The 21,687-nt window shown below is 34.6% G+C and overlaps 1 protein-coding gene across 1 annotated transcript; it reads right to left on the bottom strand.

Annotated features, from left to right (window-relative positions):
- Window positions 1-2,672: 2,672 nt before the first annotated feature.
- LOC129953497 (acid sphingomyelinase-like phosphodiesterase 3b) lies at window positions 2,673-11,557 on the bottom strand (the record flags this gene model as incomplete). Its single annotated transcript, XM_056066740.1, has 2 exons — window positions 2,673-2,829; window positions 11,489-11,557. Coding segments are annotated over 2 exons (226 nt in total), but the record flags the coding sequence as incomplete, so codon positions are not given.
- Window positions 11,558-21,687: the final 10,130 nt, after the last annotated feature.

Below are 21,687 nucleotides of genomic sequence, written 5' to 3'. Positions count from 1 at the left end.
GATGCCTCTGTAGTTGGCGTAGTTTAGAGGGTCTCCTTTCTTATGTATCGGGCACAATATGCTAAGATTAAACTCATCGGGCATGCTTTCTTCCGACCATATTTTGCAGATGAGTTGCTGCAAGCTCCCTACCAAGCCATCGCCTGCTGCTTTGAATAGTTCGGCAGCGATGCCGTCAGCTCCAGCAGCTTTGTTTGACTTAAGCTTAGATATAGCTATCTTCACTTCGCCGAGGTTGAGTGGTTCTATCTTCCTTACAGCGAAATTCGGTTCGTCATCGTCGTTATTTAATTTGGAGAAGCGATCTTTCCATATTCTCAGTATTGACTGCGGTTCTATTACGATGCGATGTTCCCCTGATCGTCTCTACAGGCTTCGGTTCATGGTTGGTACCCTTGGGTTTTTTTTTACATTTTGGTAAAATTTACGAACCTCATTCCTGTTGTGTGTAGCGCGCTTCTCATGCTCTCTTTTTTTCCATCTAAGAAGCTGGTGTTCCTCTCTCCTCTTCTGCTCGTAGAGCTCGCGAGTAGCTCTAGCCATTTTGTATGCCTGCTGTTTCACTGCGTAGGCTTGCTGCAATCGTCGTCAGACCAGGGGTTTCGCTGTGGTGGCCGTGTGAAACCTAACACTTCAGATGGCTGGCACTGGTTTTCAATGCTTAATGCAGGCAGCATAGGACTCTTAAGAGGTTATTAGAGAGTCGATCGGAAAGGACATGGCAGTCTCTTGCGATTGTAGACGTCTTACGTCGAATATTCTACAAGTACTTCCTTGTTTTGGGTTGGATCGGAATATCCTCAGGCGTACCTTGGCTAGAACGAGGTAGTGGTCCGAGTCAATGTTGGCCTCTCGGAATGTTAGGATATCCTGTATACTGGAGAAGTGTCGTGCGTCGATCACAATGTTGTCAATCTGGTTGAAGGTTGATTCATTAGGAGATTTCCATGTCCCCTTGTGGATATTGCCATGTGTGAACTGCGTACTAGCTACCAGAACGTCTCGCCTCGCATCGAAATAGACCAAGTTGAATCCGTTGTCGGAGGTGGTGTCGTGCAGGCTGTATCTCCCGATAATGCCACCGAAGATGTCTTCTCTTTCTAGCTTGGCATTACAATCTCCTAAGACAATTTTAATGTCATAGCCAGGGCACTGCTCATATGTCTTGTCCAAGAGCTCGAAGAATATGTCTTTTGTGTCTTCATCTTTCTCCTCTGTTGGGGGATGTGCGCATATTAGGCTTATGTTTCCGAATTTAGCCTTGATGCGGATTGTCGTGATGTGCTCGCTCACACTTTTGAAACTCAAGACTTTTTGCCTGAGTCGAACAACAAATCCACACCCAAATAGACGCTGTATTTGTCCTCAGTAGCAGCCCCCGTAGTATATATCACAGTCTTTTAGTTTGCGTTTGCCCGGTCCATCCCATCGCACTCTTTGGATGGCGATAATATCTGCCTTGCAGCAATTTGGGGCTTCCGCTAGTTGTTCCGCTGCACGTGGAAGGAAGGAAGTCACCCCGATGGATGGCACAACATCCAACCTGGAGGGCCAGATCCTTAGTATAACTCCTTACAGGTCTGGGCTCCGAATATGTCGAAGAAGCCCTACAAGGTGTTCACTAAGTAGTTTAACCTTACTGGAACTTTAGACGCCACCGTTGATTAGATCCCAAAAATTCGTCCGCTGCCGCCTAGATAAGGAGAGGTACCTCAGTGAAAACACCTCTCCCCCCTCTTTCGTTTGCTGTCACCAACAATTTTGCACTGGGGTGGTATCACGTTACAATATATAACATAAAATTTAATTCGAGTCTCCAGCGTCTTTGTTTTGTGAGATATTTAGGGTTTACCAAAATATTCACCTTTTTTTGAACTGCTATGGTAAAAAGACATAAAATAGCAATTTTATAATTAAGCTTTTCTACCTCAAGAATTGCAAAATTATCCAAAAAAAAAAAAACATTAGAATCTAAAAACTATATCTTTAATAATTATTACTTTAATTTATACCTAGATACATAATTTGTATGTAGAAAGCGTGCCTTTGATTGTATTTTATACCATTAGGAAATAATGACCATGAAGAAAATTATTTTCAAGTCCTTCACAAATATTATCTCATCACACAAAACCAAATGTGCTTTTAAACGATACGCTGAGCAGAGAGGTTTACCAAAACGACAACGACAACTATCCAAAAAGCCAAAAACCATCTTTATCTGCCTTCAAAATAATGCATCATTCGAAACTATTAAATACTCATCTGACATGGTATGGGTCAGGTCAAGTTGAATGCACCAACAGCCAGCTAGATATAATGATAAACCCTCACATACTTCCCTCTCTCTGTCTACTTAAACTAAGCCCTTAAGTGCTTAGTCTATAAAATCTTTTATGCTTGGAGCAAGATTCAATGGCCTCCATATCTACTTCGGTCGACTATATCGATTACACCAGAAACAACCCTTCTTCCTACCTAAAGCTATGTGTATATGTATGTAATGTAGTATCCAAACTATACAAGTTGATCCATTAAGGACAGAAGCACAAATGCCTTTTATAATATCCTTTTGCTATTAACCTTTCTAATACCTGATGCCCTGATGGGTTAGTTAAGTTAGGTACGTTATAGATGCAAAATTTTATTCACAAAAAAAACATGAAACTTACCCCGTCCACAGGACGAATTCAACGTTGTCACCTTGTCTTGATTTCATTGCAAGAGCCGCTGACTCGATTAGGCTCCATGGGCTATCGCAAAGGTAATCACCAAAACGACCCGGTGTTCGACCCGATGAACTCGTTTGTCGGTCCATCCGCCAACAACCTGAAATTATACAAAAACAAATATTAAGTTAAAAAAGACTGTCAAAGGAAAAGTCAACCACACCGAGAACATTGAATACCGAAATTTTCACAGTCACAGTTAAGCTAATAAAATTCAGCAAAAATGAAGATACGTATATACAAAGGTAAGGTACATTACCTTAGGACCTGCCCCACTATCACCACCAAAAAAGCCGGAAGAAAAATCAAATTAAAAATGACACAAAAAAAGGACTTAAGCACATTTTCATGAAGAGAATTTAGAATTATACAGAGGTATTTCGAGATTCTGAGGTGAGTCTGTTTTTAATTGGTTTTATAAGAGCTGAACCAATTTTGTGGGACTTACAGATTATGCCATATCTAAATTATGATACAACAAAGGGTCATAGAGGGCACATAAGAACACACTGTTGCTATAAACGTTATCTTCACGTTGTTTGTATAATTAACATAAAATAAAATTTTAAAATCGGGTTTGAGTATGATTCATATGGAAACCCTTCTGCCTTGAAAGTTATCCCTTAAAAAAACAATAAACCCAAATTTAATATTAAGTCGTTATTGAATCAAACTTTTAGTTTTAAAGTGCTGCAAGCGATTGATATACGGGGTGTCTTTTTGTAATTTCTCAATTTTACCTTAACAGACCTTTAAGACAGAAGTAGAACTACCGGAACTTTTTTACTTTTCACTTGAATGAATTATATTAGATTAGATGGCGCAAAAAACCGTTGAGAACTAGATCCTAGTGACTTACAACTTCCAACCATTCCTGTGTGCGAGTACTGTTGCAGGGATGTAGGGGACCTACAGTTTTAAGCCGAATCCGAGCGGCTAATTTGGGAAAGCACTTTTCGTTACAAGAATTACTCTTCGAGAATTTTTCAATTCCTTGCAAAAGGCAGTGAAAAAAACTTTATATAGCACAGGCCGGCATCGAACCCAAGACGAGACGAACGAGTTTTATCACGAAATTGTCAATTCTTTTGATTCTAGCCCCGTTGTATAGGACCTCTTTGGAATAATAATGCACGAAAGAAGTTTCGGCTGTTCGATGTAAGCCGGCACAGCGTCGTAAACACTGCTGCTTGAACAACCGAAACTTCTCCATCTGGGAAGGGGCAACGTTGAATCACACAGGACAACCATAAACGATCATTGGCCGTATGAGGGCCATGTAGCAAATTACCTTCACTCTGGGGTCATGCCGACTGCTGTAAAACAGGCGTTTTGTCACAGCGAAGGCTCCTCTGGCCCTAGTCAGAGCAAAATTTATATGTCTGTCGAAATATAAATACGGATCTAACCAGATACCGAGGTACTTCACTACACTTTTGCTCGCTAATGGCTGCCCGTGAAGATCAACGATGACCATCTTGCGCCAATTATTGCACGTATCCTTCGTGGCCCTAGCCAACGGAGTCTGGAACAGAATTTTCTCCGACTTCTGGACACTTATTTTCAGTTTCCAGTCGTCGCAATATCGCTGAATCTTGTCGAAATCACGCTGCAAGAGAATTCTAATAACCTCATCCTTTCGGGCCGTTCTGTACGCAATTAGATCGTCGGCGTACGGAATGGCCTTTGTAATACTACCTATCAGAAAATGATGAAGAGAATCGCCTAATTCACCGCTCCCTGTTGAAGACCATTTTTAATTAAGAATGTTGTGGTAGAAGTTACATTGCCACTTTTGACAACAAAACCGTTAAGCATATCATAGAGTATAAACAACAATGGCTTGCTTATGTCTAAAAAAAAAGAGCTAATAAGAGAACCGTTTTGCAATACGAAAAAGCCAATTGGGACGTTCTTAATAATTATTTTCAAATATTATTTAAGGATCTTTAACTAGTCACTATGCTTCCTCGAAAGTGACGTTGACGCCAGCGCTGATATGATCACAAGTTTGATTCTCCTGGGAATGAGAACTTTTATCCCGAATAGGGATAAAAGCATCAGACCTAAGGAAAACGCATTGTTTGATGCGAGCTGTAAAGAGGTTATAAGGGTCATGAAGGTAAGTTTCCGTTGTTTTAAAGCCAATCCAACTGAGGAAAACCGGAATAAGTTCAAGCAAGCCAGGAAGGCCTGCAACGCCCATATTCGACGGACCAAATTTGTACATCACCAAAAAAAGGCAGTAAAAATTTTTGGTCATTTGTAAAAAATATTAGGAATTCTTCGTCTTCCTCGGTTCCTACGCTCGTTGTCAATGACACTCCATTTGTTAGCTCTTTAGAGAAAGCAAATCTCTTTGCTGGGCAGTTCGACGCCAATTCAACGCTGCCAGTGAGTGTTATGACTCCGCCTGTACTTTATAGAGTTAATGATTCTATGGGGCAAATCTTTTTTCGCACTCGTACTGTAGCGAGAGTCCAGATGGTATCCTCGCTATTGTTGTAAAGAGGTGTTCTTCATCGCTGGCAAAACCACTGCTTAAGCTTTTTCATCTGTCCTACCCCTCAGGTCTCGTTCTGAGCGGATGTAAAACTGCATTTGTTCAGCCTATTCCCAAGAAAGGCGAATCCCCCTCACCCTCTAATTAACGACCGATTGCACTTACTTCCCTTCTTTCCAAGGTCAAGGAAACGCTGATTAATCATCAGCTCAAGAAATATCTCGAAGATCAAAAGCTTCTTAGTGACCGACAATACGGCTTTCGTAGCAATAGGTCCACTAGAGATATCATGGTTAATTTCACCGAACAGTGGAGCAAATTCTTACATAGTTTTGGAGAAAGTAAGATTATTGCACTTGATATTTCAAAAGCATTTGATAGGGTTTGGCATCATCGCATCTCTTATCGAAAATGCGTGCTCTCGGTTTTAATGAATCCCTGCTTTATTGGATTAGTAATTACCTTTCGGATCGTTCAATACAAATTGTATTGGATGGATTCAAGTCTGAAAACCATAAAATAAATGCTGGTGTGCCCCAGGGCTCTATTTTATCTCCAACACTCTTTCTCATTTTTATTACTGATCTGCTGTCTGTAACATCTAATCCAATACATTGTTTCGCTGACGATAGTACTCTTAGAGTTTCGTACTCGTTTTCAGACTCTCATCCTTCTTCTTCGGATGTGGAACTGCAACGACAAAATATGATAAGCTCATTAAATTCCGACCTAAACAGCATTGTTCGATGGGAATTAACAAACCACGTGGAATTTAATGATTCGAAAACCCAATGCTGTCTTGTATTGTGTCACTTGCCATTATCTATAAATGGCACTTGCATCGAGGAAATTAAACATCTCGATATTCTTGGTGTGTGCATCACCAACCACCTTTTTAAAACGATCACATACGCGATGTCGCCAAAAATGCCGCAAGATTTTCTAAGGTTTTCTAAGGCGATGCAAGAAGTTTTTTTCACCCTCTGATCTGGCTATTATTTAAAAGACTTATATAAGTCCAAAGCTTGAATATAACTTCCATATCTGGGCTGGTGCTCCTGCAACTTATTTAAGCCTCTTGGATAGTATTGAACGTAGAACATTTACATTGATTGGTGATATAACCATCATAAGATCATTCACGTCACATGAAAATCGTCGAAACGTTACTTGTTTACCCTCATCTACCGTTATTTTAATGGTTTATGATCTAGAGAAATAGACAGCTGCATTCCTCCCCTTTAAACAGTTCGACCGTAATACTCGCGCTTCTAGAAATTCTCATTAATATACCCTCAAGCCCAACTTCGGTCGTACTGTCAAGTACACAGATTCGTTCTTTAGCCGTACTATGCGAATGTGGAATGCCTTGCCACACTCTGTCTTTCCCAGCTATTGCAATATTCAGGAATTCAAAACCAATGTGCACCGACACCTCCTTTCAAACCCTCTCTCCTTTTCCTAGTTCTCATACTGTGTCTACATAATAAGGGTTGTTATCCCTTTGATTTATTCCATTGGATATCGGAATCAGAAACGAGTTTAGATGCAGCATGAATTGTGTCATGACCCGCCATGAACCCGAACTCTTTATCCGGAATTATTTTGTTGTCCGCAGCCCACTTAGTCAGAGTCCTATTAATGATCTTTTCGAAAACTTTGCTGGTGCTTGGAAGAAGAAGACTTATCGACCGAAGATTTGACGGCTTGGAGTTGGCCTTTCCCTTTTTCGGGAGAGGATGAACCATAGCGGTCTTCCAATGCACTGGATAATATGTCTTATTCAGTGCATTATTGAAGATTGTGGTGTAAATGTCAATTGCTTCCGTCGGTAAATGTCTTAGTACAACGTTGGGTATACCATCGACAACTGCTGACTTTTTAGTTTTTATTGAGTTGAAGATAAGCTGAAGCTCAACCTTCGTCACTAACAAGGGACTTGGTCCCGTTTGCCCGGTGATTAAAGCATTTGCCAAGGAATCGTCATTGAACCGCATGAAACCGTGGTTCTTAAATCGCCATTGTGTCATATCATTTCGAAGGTAAAAGTGATTAAGTAGGGCTCTGTTTTCCAGGTCGTGGTTGGGGCGAATGCTAACATTCACCTTGTACACTTGCTGGAAAGCAGCTCCCACCTCCTCCACTTTTTCCTTCGGATCTTTAATTATGTAAAATTCATCATTGAAGATGGCTTCTTCTGGATCTATTTGTGCTGTCTTGAGTACGTCTCTGTTCTCTTCAGTTCTTTGGAGTTTCAGACACGGAAAGTCACTATTGTTCGTTTTCCTGAATATCTTGTTGATTTCAGCGAACATACAAGGGTCACTGTACTTAACTGGCCGGATCTTGTGGTCCCAGTTTTTGTTAATTGATAAGCTGTAGTTCTCCTTAATGAACAGATTGACATTTTTTATTGACGACTTCAGTGTCCTAACCTCCAAGTCGTGTGGGTCTGTCAGTCGTCTGTACAGGGAACCGAAGCTTTATCAGTGATTAGGCCGTTGCCTAGGCTTCAAACTTATTTTATCTTGTAAGAAATATTGTTTTCAAGATTCCGAAAAATGTTGAGAAAAATCTAACTAATAAACAATACTTAAACTTGGTAAAAATTTACTTTCGACTCAAATAGCTTTTCAAAAATTAAAAATATTAGCTTCAAACTTATTTTATTTGACAGAAAATATTGTTTTCGATATTCAGTAATTTGTATATAAAAATCCAACAGTCTTTTTTTTCATAAAAAATAAAATCTACAAAAAATTGTACGCAAATTTGGTAAAAATTGATACGAGTACATATAGACAAACTTTTAAGCAAGACAAATCGACAGACGGAATGGAAAGTCATAAGTGTGCGTCGTCGCATCCCAGCCTCTTTTAGTCTTTAAAATAATAGACAGTGGATTTAGCCAAGTGTCACTTTTCAAACCTGTCACTTTTGACATCAATCACTTTTGACGTCTGTAATTTATTACATCTATCAGTTTTGACATCTGTCACTGTTGATATCTGACACTTTTGACATCTGACACTTTTGATATCTGACAATTTTGACATCTGCCACTTTCGACATCTGTCACTTTTGACATCTGTCACTTTTGGCATTTTGTTTTACAGGCCAAGTTAAATTGCTATTAATAAATTAAGATACTTTAAATGATGTACTCAGTATTCCTAAAGTTGATGCTAAATTATTTAAAGTCTACAGGGTCAGCCTAAAGGTCATCGTCAAAAATGGCTCTTTCTATATCTATTGGAGCTGTCTCGAGTACGTCTTTGTTCTTTTCAGTTCTTTGGTATCAGACACAGAAGGTCATTATCGTTCTTTTTCCTGAATACCTTGTTGGTTTTGGGGAATATACTAGGGTCACTGTAATTAACTGACCGGATCTTGCGGCCCCAGAACTTGTTAATTGATAACCTGTAGTTCTCCTTAATTAATAGATTGACATTTTTTATTGACGACTTCAGTGTCCGTGGAATGATGATTAGTGCGTTGGAGTCACAACTTGGCGGTTAGGAATTAAGTGGAACTTAAATCTCTAGCCTCTAGTAGTATGTGACTACACTGTTAAAGCTTTATGAACTTCCGAAAAAACAAAAGTGCCGATTAGAATTCAAATAAGCGATGTAGCGACAGCTAAGTCTTTCATCAATATTTCTTTACTCTGTAATCATATTAAAAAACTCAGCATATGGCAACCTTTTAAATCGATTTAATGTTGCGTAGTATTTTTCTGAATCTCTGTCATGGAAGAACATTCAATCAGAATTACATCTTGACAATATAAAATGTAAGACAAGAAGAACTTGTTGTATAAAGCAATCTGCGCTGATGCTTTTACGAATCCAAGCAACAACGACTTCTTCCATTATAGGCCCAACAAGCATCAGGCTAAGGAATATCGAACATTCCCGCACACCGCACAAACATATTACTTCCGCCGCTACCAGCCATCTGTATTATGCATCTACAACCATACAACTAGGTCAAATTCGATGTTGCTGTCACAAAAATGATTTAGATGCGATGACAATCAGAATAAATTACAACGGACCGAAGCGATGGATGATGTCGCACAGAACATCAGGACCTGACTCATATTCTACATGCACTACACAAACACATGTATATACAGAGTTCATCGATTGCATTGCTGAATCATTTATTTGCAACCAACCAACAAACCTAACCGAACCACCATATCAGCTGCTGCTGATACTGTTGCTACTCTGCCACTGCTGCACCAACAACAAGTCAACAGAAATTGCATATTATATCAGTGCGATGCGGTATGTTGGCCTTATTTCGGCCAAACAAGACAGAATTTTTCCTGGAAGTATGTATGTTTCTAGGACGAAAATTCTGTTTTTATTATGTATTTTGTTTTCCTTTTACGAGTTTAAGTTAAATTTAATTAAAAAGGACGAATTCTGCGCACAATAATGAATCAATGATGCTGCAACAGCCATCAACAGGAACATTTTTGACATAAAAACCTAACGTTCGTTGCGTGCGTTGCTGTCGCGTAATCCTCATCCTCATCCATCTTGTTTTTGGTCCTTACACATAAACTTTGATTGACTATAGGAACATGCACTTTAGATTCTTGTTGGAGATAATTTTCGGCTTTAAGTGTGTTTTTCGGTTGTTTTTAAGTGCGCACATGTGCATAACGAATATGTTCGGTGATGTGTGCTCTAAATCGAGCGAAATGATATTCTGCAATCGAAATTTTACTCATGCATAACCTGGCAGTATACGGCGGTGGTTTCAGCACTTATCGATTCCGAACATCGGAAGCAAAAATTCAACATCAATTAAGCGAAAGGTATAATAAGTTGAAAACAATGGTTTTGGGAAATTCATCGGAATTTATTCCAATATCCAGTAGCGAATATGCGATAGAATAATGACGACAACGCCGTCATTCGCAAAAATACTATCATTATACAATCACCGTTAACGTCACCGTCACGGTCGTCAGCGTCACGGTCGTCACCAATATGGTGCTGCTGTATTTCTAGACAAATAACGCATGAAAATCCTGACAACACAAGTGTAAAACACTGATCTGCTGCTATGTTCGACGTTCGTGTTTAAGGACGATACAAGGACTACGATAGAACGGATGACGATGACAGAAGCATTAGCAGAAGTAGCAAAATCTGCCGCCTGTTAACGCCCCCGCCACCAACTGACGCTGCCGCCGCAGCTGATAGAAATCTCTCTCGACTGCGGTACATATTCGCAGTACAAACATAAATATATGTAAGCCCATTTGTTCGGTTGGAGTATTTAGCACTTTCTACGTTCCTACCCCTTCCCTTGCCTCTTTTTCACATCCTACTAAAAATTCGGTTTACAAAATTCAAACCAGACTTCAACGCGAGAAAGGCTTCCATGAATTAATGAACGAATGAATGAATTCGAAAAGGATGCCGCGATGCCGAACAATGGATGTGATAATGATTTTTGTTTTGAAAACAATTTTTTCTTTTTTTTTGAAAACAAAACACACAAATACTTATTCCAAAACGAAAATCGGCTATACAAAAAGGATGAAAGGCACAAAGGCACTCCTCTCACACAGTTTTGTCGTTTAATGAAATATTTCTTTTTTTATTTCTCCAAATACATGTATAAAGTTATGTAGGTTTGTATAAGTACTCGTGCCAACCTACGCAACTGAGCTCCTTTGACTTTTTGTTTAGGAACTTCCTAAAATTATTGTCAATGATAAAACCGTTTAAAAGGTTTTAACAACATTTTATCTGTGTGCGAATGAATTATTGAGGATTTTCGTATAAAAAAAAGTTTGAAAAGGTATAATTGTGTGTTCATCCATGTTGATATCATAATTTATGAAGATTAGATTCGAGATTCAAAAATTTGTTTGAGAAAAAGATAATACTCAGTTAAGATTGAAAAATTAACAGTTGAATGATTGATTTGAGAAGTTACTTCTTTGTTTAAAACATTTTGAATTGAAATGATTGATGGTTATTGACAAATATTTCTTAGAATTAGAATTTTTGAATAATGACAATATGTCACGAATGTTTTTAGGAACCTCTGGCATGACAGTTCTTCATCCTACGCACGAACTATTACTCCATGGAGAGTTCCGAATTTTGTTTCTTAATACTAATTTGAAATTTTCGGATGTTAATACACTCGCTACGTTAACATTCACTGTATGTTCAAAAAGGATTAAAGTATTTCATTATTTTTCAATATTATGCTAATAACTTACTTCGAAGAACATCTCCTTGTGTTGAATAAATGGTATCCAAATGCAGGTCTGTTATGTGCCAAAAATATCCTGGAAAAAAAGGAAAGAAAATTAAACCAAATTGTTATAATGAATAACCAATACTTAAAAAACCATAAATTATGGAATGTTTCATGATAATAAATTGATTGGAAAAATGTGAGACATTGCTTTGATTTGCCAATTTAAAATTTGTTCGTATGTGGAGGATAGGAGTCTCCGTAAGTCTGTCTGCACAAGAACCAATAAAGATATCGATTTCAAATTAACTTTGTTTAACAGATAATAACACCAAAAAATGCTAAGACTTAAGTTTTTTCTTTAACGAAAGCGACTTTAATTATTACTAACATCGTGATGTAAAACCGAATAAGTATAATCTGTACAAAAATTTAATTACCAGATTTCTTATAAACAAACAAAAAATATTTTTCAAAAACTTGAGAAATCAAAAGTATTTTGTCTATATTTTTAGTTTTAGAAAATAATGTATTAATTTTTTGCCAAGATTTGCGAGTTAAGAATCAATTTTTTACCAACTTTTAATTGTTTCTGTTTTTTATGTAAAAAAGTAACTACTTGATTTTTTCTTTATTTGGCGTCATGTGCATTACAAATTTATTTGAAGTCGATAGAATTGCTAATTATTTGGTGGGTAACCAAATTTTACGTTTTTATTAAAAAAAATATGGAAATTAATACAAAAGAGGCTGAGGTGCAATCCACACTGATTGTTTGACTGTCGATTTACCTTGCTTAAAACTTTCACAAAATACTTATACTCTACTTTTCCCGGTGAACACACATTATTTAAAACTCTCTGAATATAGAGTGTTCATAAAAATAGCAGTGCTTTTTATTTTATAATTAAAAAGTGTTAAAAATTAATTGTTTTTAATTTTTCGGTAAGTAAACATTTTAATATCTAAAGTTTAAAGTATTTGTAACATACTAGCATATAAAAAATTTAATAAATATTAGCTCAAAAATATTAGCTCAAAAATAAACAATGGGACGGTCAAGACATTGCACCGAAGAAATTCTAAAACTTATTAGAAAACTACGTTTGGAGGGAAAAACCTACCAAAATATTCAAAATATCCAAGGCTGCTCAGCAAAAATGGTTAGTAACGCCTTAAAATGGCTAAATAAACTGAAAACGTTAGGTTTAAAAAAGATGCCTACTAAAAGAACTGAAAGAAAACTTGTTCAGTTAGAACCCTTCCATAGGCTTTTGGAAAATAAGATATGGACTTCAACTGTCTGTCAGCCCGAAGTCCACGCAAGGTACCATTCTTGACGAAAAAGCATGTTTCAAAGACAATGGAGTTTGTTAAAGCGTATAGAGATTATGCAAAAGTGAAATGGAGGAATGTTCTGTGGAGCGATGAAAGCAAACTCATCCTTTTTGGGCCCAAGGGTCGTCGAGAATATGTGAGAGGAGCCTAAAATGCAGCAATCGATCCAAGGTACACTATTAAAACAGTTAAGCATGGTGGAGGAAAAATTATGATATGAGCTTGTTTTATATATAATGGGGTCGGGCCTATTTATCCTATCGGGCGTATAAGGTATGCAACCGACTATGTGAAAATTCTCGAGGAGGTTATGTTACCCTATGCTGAAGATAAAATGACGTTGGTTTGGGTATACCAACAAGACTATGACCCAAAGCATACGTCAAAAAATGCAAAATCATGGTTAGCGCAGAACAAGTTATCCGGTATGTAGTGTTCCGCTCAATCCCCCGACCTTAACCCCATCCAAAATTTGTGGGGGGATGTTAAGAACGCAGTTCATAAAGCAAAAACCAAGAATTCGGAAGAATTGTGGAAAGCAGTACTTGGTTCGGGGAACGCAATACTAGTCGAGAGGTGTCAAGTTTTAGTGGACTCAATGCCACGTAGATGCGAGGCAGTCATAAAAAACAATGGTTACACAACAAAGTACTCTAACATTATTTGTATACTTTCATAATAATTGATTACAGTTTTTCTTACTTCTTACGTAATAGATAAAGTACTTTGTCATGCACTGCTATTTTTATGAGCAGCCATATATTTAAAAAACGTTTTTACTGTGACAAAACTAACGGTAAAAAAACGATAATACTTATTTTATGTTATTATGAATAAAATATTTAAGTTTGTTATTAGAAGTTTAATGAATTATATTATAACGTTGATATTGAAGGCCTTTTTGTTTTATTTGGAGAGCACTGCTATTTTTATAAACATAACTGTATATAAATGTTTGGTAGCACCCCATTATATCTTACAATATATAAATAACGTGTGACGATGTTTGTCCGCGATGGACCCCTAAACTACTTAAACGATTGTTATAAAATTTGTACACCGTGTTCAGTTTGATCCAACTTGCAAGATAGGATAGATTACATCTCAATTTATGATACCGATATTATTTAACTACAAATTATTTTCCTATTATTTAACAGTTAAAATTATCTGTTAGCCTCAAACAATTCTAACAGATGGTGACATCTGTTGATTGGATTGAGATTAAACTAGATAGATAGATAGATAGATATTCTTTATTCTGTTTTTACAATTTTTATATTTACATACATATAACTTTTGAATAAATGTGAAGGACATGACATATAAAACATGAGATCTTAAACTATCCACTTCATTTATAATTTTAACTGTCACATATTATTTACTAAAAAATAAATTATATTCTCTTGTGTTGATTTTTGCCTCATATCAACTCTACGAAAATTTTGATCAATTTTGTTTTAAGTCCTTCCCCTTCAAATCCCAAACCAGTAAATTTGTATACCACCTTAAGCGTTTTCATCTTCGTAAGTAAAAAAGAATGGTGTTTACCATGTCTGACGTTCTATTACCGTACCTCTTAAAAAGTTTACAACAACGTTATATGACAAAAAACGTAAGCCACAGCAACGCGTGCCGGGGTCAACTAGTTTACATAAAAAAGACAAATGTGCAGTAAATTTATTTGACTGTTTAAAAAAAAAAAAACATTTGTTTTCTATACATTTTCAAAAATGTTTTTCAAGGACTGGCAAATATTCAAATATGCATTTAAAATTATTTTGACCCAATTATTTTGCGTTAAAAATTTCGAAGCCGAGATTTTAATCAAACATCACATTTGATGGTAGAGAAGTCGAACAAAATGGGTCCCCGATTCCGTCCGTTTGTCTGCTTGTTTATCCTGGCCTATACAACCCAAAACATTATGTCGATTGACTTAAAATTTTGAAAAATAAGGTTTGAGCTGATTTGAGTTAGGGTTTTTTTTTTTAATTTTTCTTAAGACTAAAAACAACAGTTTAGTCATACACATTTTTTGGTAGAAAATCGAAAATTCGAATTTTCTCAAAAACCAACCGATAGATTTCGTTTTAATTTTCGCTCTAATTCTAATTAGAAAAATGTTTTTGTATTGATTTTAAGACTTTCTCAAAAACTAGTTAACTATTTTCAATCATTTGCTTTCTGCTCAAGCTCTTATACTTTCTCAATAATATTTGATAATCATAAATATCATTGTTTTTATTTTTTTATGTTTATGTTAATTTTTTAAATTCCATATCTTGAAAATTGGCTAAACTTATATTATTTAGGTCTTAATAACTGCATAACAAAAATGTATTTTAAATTTGTAAATGGAGAAAATATTTTTAATTAGACTCTTTAGATATAGGCATTTCCACAGAATCTTTCATTTTCAACAATTAAAATTTTTTTTTTTTTTATTTTGAGGCACATCTATAAACAAACATTTTCTTGATTGTTTATCATCTAAATAACAAGAAATTACTTGCGTGATTCATTTTGAAACATCGTTAATAAATATCTTCTGTTCTGTGCAGTGCAGTGGATATGTGTGCATTCAATGAAAAACCCTCATTTCATTAAAAAAATTGATTTTGTAGTGTCGTACAAACATTGAAATTTAAAAACTTCAATCAACGGCTTTTTTTTACTATTGATCATTCGTAAAATTATCATTCACAATCATTTATTTTTCTGTAAGATCTTATCGATAGGTGTGCCGCTAAAAAAATCACATATTCTATACCAATCACGTTTTCAATTTTAAACTTTAAAATAGCATTATTTATTTTTAAATAGAGGCACATGATCCAATTAAATTTTAATTAATTTATTGATTGATAGAGAATAATTTAAGCCTATAAAATATTACCAGAATCGATCGTTGAGAAAGTTATATAGAGAAAAAGATCAGATTTTAATATTGGTAAAAACGGAGGTACTCTAACTTAATGGCTTTGTACTATTTTTTAAATGGTAGCACACCTTTCATTCGAGGTTTTTCTATCAGTGTATATTATAAATAATTATAAATTAATGATGTTAAGTTGTTTCAAAGGTCGTTGAAATGTTTTTTCTTTATAAAACTTAATAAATTTGTATCTGGTACGCTTGAAATTTGCCATATTTTAGCCTATTTTTTATTAATTTGAATTAAAAAATTTAATCCAATCAAGTCAAAAGCAGGTTATATAATTGAAATAAGTCATTATACGAAAATTTATTCACTTAGAAAGTGCCAATTTCATTTCTAAGGCTCAATATACTGTGGTAACATGAAAGTTAAAAATACTGTGGAAATGCCCATATATGAGCAAATTCATATGACAAAGTCGTGCATTTCATTTTTATTTTTATACTTGTTTCGAATTTATTGTTTGTGTTGAACCCATGACATTATGTTTACTGGATTCAATTCTTGCCTGAGCTATCTAGAGCTTTTTCCACGGGTACTGCATCTTGAGAGGAATTTAAAGAATCTCCTGTAATGCTTCTCAACTGAACTGTTTGTATTCGGCACATAAATTATTGATCTTTTAAATCTGTTGGTTGAGAGTTGTAAGTCACAATATTCCCTACGAGCCACCTAACTCATTTATTAATTTTGTGTGCAAAACATTTTTTTATTTTGTCTGTCTTATAATTTTTTTTGATACAAGTTTGATACAAACAAGCCAAAATCTGTTTAGATCTTTAAATTTCTAAAATGCAAAGATTTTTTTTAATTTAAATAAATTGTGTACCATTTTTTTTTGATGCATGGCTGATTTATTTTGCACAAACAAATTTTCAAATAAATGTTTTTGAAAAGAAAGTCATTTTAATTTATCATTGAAATTATTAGTTTCATAATTTTAATTAATGGATTCTAACATTCATTAAAAAAAACTGATCTACATCATAGTCCATTGTCATTTAAGGAAATTTTCCAGTTTTTCAGACACATATTAAAAATATGAAAAAAAAACAAACTTAGCTCAATCAGTTGATTAATTTTTCTAAAAAAAAGTTATTGTCTTCTTTTATTTTTATAAAACAATGAACTGAAAACCAACAGGATATAGTTATATTTATTTGGTATAGTAAATTCAACTGAATTGAGTGTGTTTCTTTGCGGTATTGAGAAATGTTAAGCCAGTAAGTTTGAATAGTCAATTAAGCTTATTAAATGAATTTGTATGTGTACCCGTGGTCTTGAGTTCAATGCCTGCCTGTGCCATCTAATTTTTTTTTTCACGAGTACTGCCTCTCACGAGTAATTGACAAATCCTAGCTTTCTTAAATTAGCTGTTCAAGTTCATCTAAAAGTGTTACCCCATCCCTGACAACATTACTCGCACCCGAAAGTTCCTAAGAGTTGTAGTTCACTAAGACGAAAAATTAAATCCGTAATAATAATAACATCTGGAAAATATCTAGTACTCCAGTATAAATTGTGATATGTTTAACTTGAGCTGAGCTTCAGCGAAAGGCCGTGGTTCTCTTAAACCAATTTCAAATACACCTAGGCGTATGTTTACTTTTTAGTTGTTGATTTTGTTCATAGACAAAGTTAGAATAATTGACAGATTAGTTATGAATTGAAAAAAAAATCAGATTTACCAAAAAGCTAAACCTACATTTGAAAAATCTATGTGATCATGGTTGCTGGGAGGTACGCAATATAATTATTTTAATAAACATTCAATTTTGAATAAAATTGTTTATTTATTAAAAAAAAAAAACACACAAAAAACAATCCAGTGACATACCTACTCGACTCGAAATGCAAAACAATAAATAGCTATTTCTGTACGAAATCAGAGTTCAGCCATTTTTGAACGGAAATCCGTTTAAATAAGCTATTAGTTCGTCGGAATTAATTTGAAATTAAATTCTCGCAATACACAAAATGGCAAACGCATAATAATTACCTTCGAGATTAAATGGTCAAGTTGCATAAGGCATCCGGCAAGAGCGGAATGTTTTGTTTCCGTATAAAATGTATTTTAATTAGATCACACGCAGGTTTCACGTGTATATCAGCGTATATCAACATAAACATTGATGCATAATATAATAAATTTACACAATCCCCATCACGAAATTATTGATAAATTTATTTTGTTTGTTTTTTTTCTTTTTTAATAACAAATTGAATTTTTGAATATCCATAACATTTTCAAAAGCACTCTACAGTCTATAGGTACATTCAAGTTCCCATCCGGCTAAATGAAATGTAGGTAGCTAATGGCTGATTTAATTCATATTATGTTTTTCCTAAAATTTATTGAACATTTATCAAAAATATTTCATTTTAATCCATATAGCTACATATCTCCCCCCCGGGATGTGTTCCTGTTCAAAGCTGTGTATAGATTTCAATATTTCATCTCGAATCAATGTCAGTTTCATTAGGTTTTTGAAGGTTCTATATTCATGAATATTTTTTTGTGTATATGTGTTCATCTATTATCTGCAAGCTGATGCTGCGCTGGAGCTGGCTGTTGCTGCTACTACAAAAAAAGACTCCCGAGCACAGCACATAACACAGATTCTATAATCTAGAGTCTGCACATTTGTAATGCATTCGCATGGAAATAGAACCTTCTCCATATTAAACCCATTCCACGTTACCTTACCTTACTCAATGTGTAAACTGTAAAATGCCAAACCCTTAAAAACAGAGCACGGAAAGGTGCGGTGGTGATAGAGCTTGAAAAAGAGCAAACAGCTGGGGAATTGGAGTAATTTTATGCGCATATTTCCCTTTATATGCTGATTTCAAATGCAAGGATACACTAAAGTACAATGAAGGCAAGGACGATGACGATGACTATACGACTACGACGACGACGGTAAAAAGGGTATAGCTTTACACATAGATGTTCTCATAGATAGATGGATGGGATGTGAGGGTGTAAGGGGGTTGTTGGGTAGGGTTAGATTTGGCCATTTGTTTGCCAGTTCAATGGTGTGATGTGCATGTGACATGGAAAGCTTTAAAGTGTACTCGGAGGAATTTTTGAATTTATAATTAAGCTAGCTGCTGTACACTGTATGTGCTTGCAGTTGATTTTTAAGGATATAATACGAATATGGGTTGTTGAATCATTTACACACGTGTGGCAACTATAAAACTGTTGTAAAATAAGTAAAACAATTAAATTATATTTAACGACACCGCCCGCTCCGCTGACCTGACCATGATCGCGTTTTTGATTCGTATAATGACAAGGTACATTACATTTATGTTTATTGAATATTATTTAAGTGGAGTTTTATGTTGCTAAATCATTTGGTAATTAATTTCAATACGAGTAGAAAAGAGAAAATCAACAAAAGCATCATAGACTGAAATGTATACATGGACTTTATTAAAAAAAAAACTACTTTCAATTTTACGGTTGTACCTTTGTGTTGTATAGCTTCTATAACTAAGCTAAGAAGAATTTTAAATTTAAAGTTCTGCTGTCGTCTTATGATGACACTAACAAAATTATATACAGTTGCAAAACTAAAGAACTTTTGGGTTGTCAAGAAGTACTTTGAACTTTTGGCACAATTGAGGGGTGTATTAAATCAAACCCGTACACATATATGCGTTGCAAATTAAGTGGATTCCTCTTCGATTTTTTGAATCAGACATTCCACAATAGGTCTTAAGGATTTAAGTCAAAAGCGTTTAGAGTTCAGCGTCTATGGGATAAGACCTAACTCTTCGTTAAGAGATTTTTAGAGAGATGTCTGTGCATGCGTGTGGAGGTACGTCCATACGTTCGCGACGTTTTTTCGTCGTCCATAGCTCAAGAACCAGAAGAGACATCGATTTCAAATACATTTTGTTATATAGATAATAGGGCAGAAAGATGCAGAGAGGGCTCTCAAGAAAATTGCGTGGGTGGTTTTTTACCATAGCAGTTTGAAAAAAAGGTGAACATTTTGGTTAACCCTAACTATCTTACGAACTAAAACCGCTAGAGACTTGAATTAAATTTTATATAATATATTGTAACGTGATATCAAAGAAATATAATTTTTAAAAAAAACTCAATTTCATGGTTTTTTTATAAATAAAAAAAACTGAAAAAATAAATTTGTCACCTCCAAAATTTTACAACTAAAATATGATTTCATCTCCAAAACAATTTTGTGCAACGAAGAATAATGTTTTTGACATCTGATAAAATTTTAAGAAAAATCGAATGGACAGTGTTTTTTACAAAAAATAAAAACCTAAATCAAAAAATATTAAAAGTTAGTAAAAATTGATTTTCGACTCAAATATCTTCTCAAAAATTATAGATGTTGGCTTTAAACTACTTTTATATTTCAAAAAATATTGTTGTTAACATTCTGTGAAATTTTGAAAAAATCGAATTAACACTTTTTTATAAAAAATAAAAATCTAAAAAAAACATTACTCAAAGTTGGTAAAAATTGAATATCGATTCAAATATCTTTTCAAAAACTTGAAATTAAAGCTTCAAACTTATTTTATCTTATAAGAAATATTGTTTTCAACATTCTGAAAAATGTTGAGAAAAATCGAATTGACAGTTTTTTTACAAAAAATAAAACCCCAAAAAAAAAATATTAAAAGTTGGTAAAAATTGATTTTCGACTCAAATATCTTTTCAAAACTTTGGGATATTGGCTTAAATATACTTTTATCTTTCAAAAATATTGTTGTTAACATTCAGTAAAATTTAAAAAAAAAATTGAATTGATAGTTTTCTTACAAAAAATTAAAAACCGAACAAAAATTAACAAAAGCTGGTAAAAATTGATTTTCGACTCAAATATCTTTTCAAAAATTTTAAATAAAGGCTTCAAACTAATTTTATCTTATAAAAAATATTGTTTTCAACATTCGATATAATTTTGAAAAATATCGAATTTTCAGTTTTTTTTACAAAAAATAAACTCAAAAAAAAAAAAACAATACTAAAATTTGGTAAACATTTACTTTCGACTCAAATAGCTTTTCAAAAATTTTAAATATTAACTTCAAACTTACTTTATTTCACAGAAAATATTGTTTTCGATATTCAGTAATTTTTATATAAAAATCCAACAGTCCGTTTTTCATAAAAGATAAAATCCAGACAAACTTTTAGGGAAGAAAAATTGACAGACGGGATTTGAAGTTATCAGTGTGTGTCGCATCCCAGCCTCTTTTTTCATTAGGGTTGGGGAAACCTTGTTTTCCCGTAATACTAATTTTATCCAAATATTATTCAAATCTTTGGTAATTTAGGAATGAAAGTTATCAGATTACTCGAAAAGTAATTTTTCATGGGAATGCGTTGTGAGAGGTCAAAAGTAGCTTATGTTATTTCTTAAGTATCAAACAAACTCGTAACCAAATTTCATTGAAATCTGTTCAGTAATTTAGGCGTAAAAGCGATCGGCCCACCTGAATTTCGCCATGGCAAAGCGTCATTTTCCCGGGATAAAAAAGAGCCTTTACCAAATTTCATGCAAATTGGTTCAGTGGCTTAGGTGTGATTGAGTAACAGACAGACAGAGTTAATTTCACATTTACAATACAGGATCCGGCAAAAGGATCTCCCATATTTTAAAAGGCAATGACAAATAAATAAACAATTTAACAGAGACAGTTTATTGAATTTTTCAAATAAATATTATGCCATTTTGTATTGAATTAAATAATTACTGAAAACATTAAATCCGTTAAATATTATTGTCCTCTATTATTAATACATTTACGAAGCTTTTCCCGGAAGTTTTCCATTGCTCGTCGAGTCATTTGTCATGTAATGGCCGCCACTTCCTGAGTCATTTCCTCCTTAAGTGCTTCCAAAGGTGTTAGGCGATGAGTGTAGACTTGGGCCTTTAATTTTCTTCAAA

The sequence above is a fragment of the Eupeodes corollae genome, unplaced genomic scaffold (genome assembly GCF_945859685.1).
Source record: "Eupeodes corollae unplaced genomic scaffold, idEupCoro1.1 scaffold_1030, whole genome shotgun sequence".
Classification (NCBI taxonomy): domain Eukaryota; kingdom Metazoa; phylum Arthropoda; class Insecta; order Diptera; family Syrphidae; genus Eupeodes; species Eupeodes corollae.
Note: the sequence above shows the minus strand (reverse complement) of the source record. Positions and strands in the feature narration are given on the sequence as shown.